The 8946-nt window shown below is 31.9% G+C and overlaps 1 protein-coding gene across 1 annotated transcript in view; it reads left to right on the forward strand.

The window, feature by feature from the left end:
- The window catches only part of LOC117118135 (MAM and LDL-receptor class A domain-containing protein 1-like), a gene marked incomplete at its 3' end in the record, with an annotated part of 115392 nt that overhangs the window by 50825 nt on the left and 55621 nt on the right, over window positions 1-8946 (forward strand). The window contains 4 exon segments of the mRNA XM_033262642.1: window positions 172-279; window positions 1419-1565; window positions 1734-2084; window positions 2841-2948. Coding sequence (XP_033118533.1) covers window positions 172-279; window positions 1419-1565; window positions 1734-2084; window positions 2841-2948 — 714 coding nt within the window.

Consider the following 8946-nt stretch of genomic DNA (forward strand, 5'->3'; position numbering starts at 1 on the left):
GAAGGCTCTTGAGCTTGAATCCTGATAAACAAATGTTGGTTTCTGAAGAAAAGAAAAATGTGTTCGTGCAAGTAGTATAATTTGTTTTTTGTTTTTGTTTTTGATGAGTGATATTACTCTACATATACGAACAAAGTATTTAATTAATCTATGTTTAATTTATAATTGAAGAAACTTGCGATATTAACTGCATAAACAGTGGAGTTTGTGTCATTTTGGATTATGGTATCGAGAACTGTCAGTGTATGACTGGTTTTTTTGGACCAACGTGCAATATAGGTAAGCTTTTACAGTTAAGGCTTAAATGTGGATTACGCATGCAGATAAATATAATAGTTTTCCTAGAGTGCAGAACATTATTAACATTTTATACAACATGAATACCATGTAAAAAGATTAGACAGTATGCATTATATTTAATTCAGTTAGAAAGCAACATAATTATGTATGTTTTAGCGTATTTTATTGGTTAGCTTTTAATATTTATTGGCTATCTTTACGTTTAGTTTTGGAGAGCACCAACAGTAATCATGACAAAAATTCTGTGAAAACGCATAGGTTTACCACCTGTTAAATATCCTCTATCATGCCATATGAATAAAGCAGGACTAAAGGTGCATTAACATGATTCACACCAAATCCGAATTTTCGGATCGGCACATCTGCTCAAGCGATCAATAAACGAATCAGTGTGTAAGAAACAGGGACGCTGCAGCTCAGCCCTTCGAAAACACGGCGCGAATTTCTGTTCGGATCCAATGTGAATGCAGCTTAATAGGAAGATTACTAAACATTTACAATTAGTTAACAGCAAAAACACTCAGCAAACGTTAAGACAGATGTGAACATCAGTCATGAGTTTAAGTTTGCAAATGTGATATTACATATTTTGTCCTCATGTTATTAATGACATTAAGACAAAGAAAATAAGATAGAGACAACATTAAAAAAATAGACTATTATTTAATAATTTTAACTTTAAGCAGATATTCTAGTATTATTTAATGGCACAGTTTATTTAATTCTTTAATTAATTTTACATATTAACATTATTGTATTCAAAGAAAAACGTATTAACTTATTAACTAAAAGCATGTTGTAAATCTTTCAGGTATTAGAAAGTCGTCTTTAATTTGAATGAGAATCTGTCAAATGCAATAAATCAGTTTTGAAGAAGCTAATAATGTAATATTATAATATTTAAAACTACAAATATAAGATGTTTTGGTAGTTGATACCTGTTCAACTTCATGCTAGTAGATTTAGAAACTAGATAATTATTTTGTATTATCCAAAATGTTCATACCAAATTCTGCTGATCTTTGGTAGGAATAGGGAACTCATTATTATCAAATATTACTGGTAGAGGAAAGTATGTCTTTCTGTGTATTTTTGTATATTTTTGTGTATTTCTTTAGATCAAGCCCAATGTGATTTCGAAGATCCAAACCTTTGTTACTTTGTACAAGATGAATTGGATGACTTTGATTGGATAAGAACATCTGGATCCACACCCTCATTTCGTACTGGCCCTGAGTATGACCACACATATGGAACATTACAAGGTAATACAAAGTTGACATTTTTCATTCATAAAATCTAAAATGAAATTGTAAAATTATCAATGAAAATATTGCAGAAACTGCATAGTAAATAAAACAAGATAACACAATTATAAATAGATGTAAACAAAAATTCTCTGAAATCGAAACATTTATTTCATTTGCTTACAGGTTTCTACATATACATTGAAACTTCAAGTCCGAGAAACCTCAACGACATCGCTCGCCTTTGGACAATGTCATATCCTCCAACAAACGGCAGATGCGTCCAGTGGTTCTACCACATGTACGGGGCCACTGTGAACACATTGAGTGTGTACATAGTCAATGCAGCAGATACTCTTGGTACACCTGTGTGGTCAATAAAAAACGAGCAAGGAAATGTTTGGCGACGTGGACAAATTTTTGTGGAAACAAGTAGTGCCTACCAGATAGTGTTTGAAGGAATTGCAGGAAGTAGTTATACAGGAGATATTTCATTAGATGACTTCAGGATCACCGATGGAGCATGTGTGCGAAATGGTATTATACACGTTCAGCTTCTTACACTTCACAGCCATAAACAATGTTATAATCCCTGTTGTCACCTTATATATTTACCAAACGTTACCATCCTAGGTCCGATGCAACCTGTCATATTTCCATCTAGCCCTTCCATATATCCATTACCACTTAGATAGCTGCATCCGACCTGTAACCTTATCGTTATATATTTTTGCAATAATTGTTCTCCACATGCCATCAAATTGACGATTGAATCATTAGATTTTGAAGAAATGAATTGTGGCTTAAAATAACACACAACATGAATAGGCATAGTTGTTATTATTTAACATTTATCTTTTAGGTGGGTTATCGTTATTTTGTTAAGTATACTCTCTATTATGCCGGTGATGATATACTTACATGTTGAGAGTTTTGAGCAGAAATCGGCTTTACAGGATCTAACCCCCAGACAATCTCTCGCATACTACTGACTGAAATGCTCAGACATTATAGAAGCAAAAGTTAGCCTACATACATATAATTATTAATAATGCACATTTTGTCAAATCAATAATACATTTACCTACTACCGGTGACCACCCTCTATTATGCCGGTGATAATATAAATATGAGGAATGATAATTGAAGGATCTTGAGCTCTACTCTTGATGAGGACAAAAATGTAATTAAAAAAAATGTTTTTATACAATTAGTATTATTTGTGATGAGAGATGATATTCTATTAATACGAACATTATATTTAAATAGTTTATGTTTAATTTCTATTTGAAGAAACGTGTGATATTAGCTGCTTGAACGGCGGAGTCTGTTTCATCTCAGATTATGGATTCGAAAACTGTCAATGTACGCTTGGTTTTGTTGGACCAACATGCAATATAAGTAAGTTTTTACAGTCATAAAAGGTGAATTAATTTAATTGTTCCATGGGAGTAGGTATTGAGCAGTTTCATCTAAAAAGATTTGTATAAAGAATAATTTATGTAGCCTATATCCACTGGCATGCCATGTTAAATTAAATATGCAGGACAAATAGGGAAAATATCAATAATTTAAAAATCGATTTACAGTAAACATTTAGAAAACATTTAATTAATATAGCAAGCATGACATTTTTTTTACATGCTTTTAGGGTGAAAATTAAAATGAAAATTCCGGTGAAAGTACACTACATTATTTACTCTATGTTAGGTATTTAAACATCTTAATTATATACCTTAAACAGGATGAAAGTTAAGTTATTTTCAATTCAGGATGTTTTGAATAATATGCCAAAAAAGCACTAGAGGTTAGCGTCACGGCGTGACCGTCACGGCGTGACATGTGAAAATCACCATTTTATAGCATTTATGAATTATAAGTATATAAACAGAAAATTGCTCAAACATGAGCAATATGGTAAAATAAATACAATATTATCTGAATAAATATTCGGAAACAATTTAACCCTTTACATAAGAAGCCAGGTATCAAGTCAATCAGATTAAGACGTCATTGATGTGAATGCAAATCGTCTGATAATGTAAAGTAATTAAATGGATTGTCTTAAAACACTCTACACAATTACTTAAATGCATGATGCTTCATGATCCAAAACCAATAATTTTTATTTATCACACAATTGAAAGAATAGCATAGAAAAATACCCTTATAGAGGCTAAATGTCACACCGTGACATGACAAACTTATAAGCATTTTTCTCTTGGCTTATTGAAGTTCTTCATTAAAATGAACATGATTTTAAATTTCGTGTGAATGTCCTTCACAATTTAGCAGAGGATTTTAAAAATTCAGTCACTAGTATTTAAATAAACTGAAAAAAGTCACTTTTTTGTCACAGCGTGACATAGAAAAACTTAGGTTTTTGCTGGATCAATGGTCCATAAAGTAAAAAAGGTTTACAAAAAATTATTTTTCCTGGTAAACAGCAATATGCGGATTACTAAAATCTGCATTTAACTTGAAAAAAATTTGGGCAAGGCCTCAATATATTAATAATAATTTTTTTAAATGTTGTTACGCTGTGACGCATAAACAGCGTGACAAAACAGAAGTATTTTTTCCTCTGTTAATAAAAGTTCTTAAGTAAAATGAACATGATTTCTTAGTAGGTATTAATGTTCTTCAGATTTTAGCCATACATTTTAAAATTTCATCTAGTGGTATTTGAAATAACCTAAAAACAATCACTTTTTACATCACAGCATGACATCGAGAAACATGAGAGAGCAGCTTAGCTTAGTCGGGATCGGCTTATCTGGTGGTAGCCACTGTGTGTGCGCTGAACCGTAGAGATCTCTAGGTCCTCGGTTCAATTCCCATCGCTGCCTCTCCTTGTGTTTTTCAGTTAGAGGGCTGAAATACAAGTTACAATAGCGCACCGTCTTTCGGATGAGACGTTCAAACCGTTGGTCCCGAAAGTTGAAGTTTGACGACAATTCTACCAGATGAGCAGCGGCACTTCATGGTTAACACGAGAAGGGGCAATAGTCACTTTGAAGTACACTTCAAGTCCTTGGGTGCACTAATCCAGCACATAAACTAGAGTGAATGGCGGGTGCAAATGAAGAGAGGGCATGTTAACCTTGAAGCCAAAGTGGTGCTGCTGAACAGGTAGACTCGTCATCAAATTTCACATCACGCAAGTAAGGCTCGTTGAATTTTGAATTCTACCATATCAACGGCTACCATAAGAGTTTTAAGCAAAAATGAACATCTTGTGACACAAAATCAACGTGAATTTGTGGCGTGGAATCCAAAAACTGGCAATCGGTACCGACTTGCTTACCTCGCTGACATTTGCTTCCCGTGCATTATGGGCAGCAAACCTAGAAGTGTCTATTCTGGCTAGACCGAGCAACAATTTAATCCATCTACCTACAGTACCAGCTCCAATAATAGTCATAAATGGTTTAACATATAAAATTAAAGTTTGTAACTAATTGACTTCTCAATAAATGCGTACACTCCAAATAATTTTCAAGTGCAGCGTATACAATTCAATTCACTTTATTTGATATTGACCTTAAATAAAAGGGTATGGTCAAAATCAGGCACAATGCAAACAATGAAAATAAAAAAGGGAAAAAGAAAACCAATGTAAAAAGTTAATAACAAGAAAACAGGCGATGGGGACAGAACCAAATAATTTGATCCCCGTATTTAGGTCGAAGCCTCAATAACAGTAAGCCTTTTAATGCAGATGTAAAAAAATCAATAACAGGTGCGATGACATCATATTCATCAGAAGCCATAATAAAAACAATTTTTTCTACACTTGACATATGTTCGGAGTTTTCATAATAGGCCTTTTTAAGTTCGGTGAATAGCTTGTTTCGTACATCATGGTAAATTGGGCAGCAAATTATAAAATAAAATTCATCTTTAGACTTCATCATTTTTACAAAGGGTACAAAGTCTGTTTCCAGCTTCAGTTTTTTAGAAATTTGTGTTTTATAAAGTGGGGTAATATCCGGGGAAAATTGTTCTAGAGGGAAAACTGTTCAGGGGGAAGCAATTGTCGGCAGGGGGAGGGGGAAAAATACCGGGGGAAAAGTGTTCGGGGAAAAATTTCCGGGGGTGGGGGGGCAATTGTAATTTCCACTGTTCGCAATAATTATACAATTTGTTTATAGAATTATGTAAACCACTCTGATTTTCTGAAACAAAATGTCATCTGCATATATGAGACTGTTCAGTGGTTTTCCATTAACATTTACAGCGTTACATGAATGATCAAAAATGTAAGTTAAATCAGAAAGGAACATATTGAAGAAAACAGTAAAATCAAAAGGCTTTGTTACCATTCAGTTTAATTTAAGACGAAATAAAACCTTTGAATAAATAAACCAAGCAATTTACCACGAACCCCGATTTTATAATGTTTGAACATTAATCCATTTCTCCACACAGTATTGAAAGCTGCCGAAAAATGAATAAAACAAACAAGGATATGAGTTTTCACTAATGCGGTTAATATATTTATCGAGAGTTGTTTTAAGAACTAAAATGTGGTCGCTTGTTCTCGCTCCTTTTTTTTTTTTTTTTTTTATTTTTAATTTGATTTTTATCGGCTAGTGCAGTAAGTCTGTTGAGAAGTATGATGCAAAAAAGCTTACCATGCTGTTACTATCCCATTTACCAACAGACCCTTCAAAAAAGGCATTTTGACGGGTTGGCGAACCAGGTTTTGCCAGAGTCCTTTTTTCTACTTAAGATTCATTATCACAGCAGGCATTGCTAATTATCAGTAAATTAACAGTATAGTATTTAAAAACCAGGCTGAAAATTCATAAATGTTTTGCATTTTTATTACCTTAGTTGTAATTTAAAATAAAAATCATAATGGATATGTTTTTGAATTTTAAAAATCAATAACTTATTTTAGAAGTTACAAAATAGTCTTTGATTTAATTGTGCTAGTATTTCTATAAAATATTCACATTTCATTAGCTTCCCTGTCAATCTTGTTACAAAATCCCCTGAAGCAGTAATTAATAGAGATAAGAAGAGATCAGCAAAACCTTGTTCAACAATTGCAATTTTAGAATGGGGAAGTTTCCTCGAGAAAAATTACTTCCAACTGCAATCCTCAATAGTTTTGAGGTACCGATTTGTCTCTCCTTTTATGAATCACAGTAAGCGTGCTAGTTCTCCAAGCCGCTGCGAAGACGCCCTTTTAAAATTGTTAATGAATATACGCGTTGTGCATTTGATAATAAGTTGTCGTTTGAACTTGATTTTAATATTTCATTTTTTATACCGTCAATTCCGGTAGATTTACCATTATTTAACTTTCTTGCAGCACCCACAACTTTCCATTGAGCACATTCCTGATTATGTTTGCCAATGTTAGGTTGATTATCTTCGGGAGAGTTAAACTTGTTAATAAAATGTTGAAATTGTTGATTTTTATGAGGTGTGTGTATATTCATTATGTTGGAAAAGTGCTCTAACCAAACTTTGAGATTTTGTGATTCGTGTTTTTTTTTTTTTGTTTTTTTTTTTGCAGCAGAGATCCCCTTTCTGGATAGTTAAGACACCTGACGATAATATTAAGTAGAATAATTGTTATTTAAGTAGCACTTATTGTTTTATTCGTCTTTGTTTTATTCCAGAAACTATAAAAACCAATATATAAGCTAGTTTAAGTTCAGACACACGCATGACATAGCGGGAAATAATAATACTCGTTTCAAACACTTAATATTATCTCTAAATCTATAATCATTTTATTATGTCAGAGCACCACCAATATTTTTAACAAGATTTAAACACTATACAAATAGGCATCGTGTTAAATTAAAACTCATAAGCAGATTGTTTTTCTTTTCTTGTTTTTGTTTTAAAATTACGTATACAATTATTTATTTGTCTTTCTAAATGGACAAAATGTTGATGTTATAACTAAGCACTATATTAAGAAAAAAATTATCAATGACAAAATCAAAAGTGTAAACAGAAAGCCCACTAATATATTGTTTGCAACACATTTCTCAAACAAATGGTCTTTCTTTAGCGACCTTTAATGTGCTTGGCTTAACCAAACCGTCTAAAAGAGAACAGCTGGATGTTGACTGCAATGTAGATGTAATCGCGTTACAAGAAACAATAAATGTAAACATAACGAAGATATTAAGTTAACATTAGGAAACAATTTTTTTTCGAATAAAACAAAAAAAAAGTAGCTTTATTATTTAAGAAAAAAATAACAATATAATATCATCAGCTGGATGCAAATTGCTAACAATAGTGCCTATCTTGATGTTGAAATAAAAACAGCCAGTAAAGAAAACACAAAGGCTGCATAATAAACTTTTGTAACAGTTAAAATTACATCAGCATTTTATTAACATTAACATGTAATTTACAACAACGTCAGAACTTATTTATACTTGGTAGTTTTAATGCCAAAATTAATAAACATTGCATTGCGAAAATGACAATGGACTTTTTTTTACAGTAATATTGTTTAGTATGCACATTGTAAATATATAAACAATTTTAGAAACAAATTACTCAGATTTATCGTTGACCATAAACTTCATATATTAAAAGCAGCTTTCAAATACAGTACAAGGCACATTCACAACGCATATTTATCGTAAAGATCAGATAAAAGGAAAAATACATCTTACCAGTTTATAACCAGATTGTTAATACTCCAGAGCGCATAGGGGAACTTTTAAACACAGTGATCAAAATTGGCATGTTATAGATTTGTATACGATGAAATATATAGAACTATTAATTAACAGTTATTGGCAAAGATGTATTATTATTACCATTATTGCTATTATTATTATTATTACAAAATTGAAAGAAACTGCAACTTATATTGTAAAACTTAAATAAATTTAGGTGTCGAGTTGAAGAAGTTGAAGTTGAAGAATAATGTAAGATATTATTTAAAATATCAAATCAAAGATTTTGTGTGGTTATTTTCACATAGAACTAATTTTGAGGGCCGGTTCGACTCCATAAAAGTGACATTTGTGAAGTACATGGATTTTTTAAATCAACTGAAAATTTCATACCTAATTCATTAGATATAAGATAGGAATAAGATGAAACTTATTTCCAAAAATGCTGGTAGTGCAAAATGTAGAATATTTTCAACTATTAAAGTTACAATTATTATTTGCGTTATTCCAACCAATGTGACTACTGCAGTTACTTTTATTTTTTCTTCTATAATTTTTAGCGCAAACACAATGTGATTTCGAAGATCCATACATTTGTTACTTTGTACAAGATGAAACGGATGATTTTGATTGGATAAGAACGTCTGGATCAACACCCACATCTGGTACTGGTCCTGAGTATGACCACACTTACGGAACATTACAAGGTATTAAAAAGCTGACATGAATTTATATTT

Source organism: Anneissia japonica, unplaced genomic scaffold (genome assembly GCF_011630105.1).
Source record: "Anneissia japonica isolate Jap-2015-1 unplaced genomic scaffold, ASM1163010v1 scaffold11779_len1430905_cov172, whole genome shotgun sequence".
Taxonomy (NCBI): Eukaryota; Metazoa; Echinodermata; class Crinoidea; order Comatulida; family Comatulidae; genus Anneissia; species Anneissia japonica.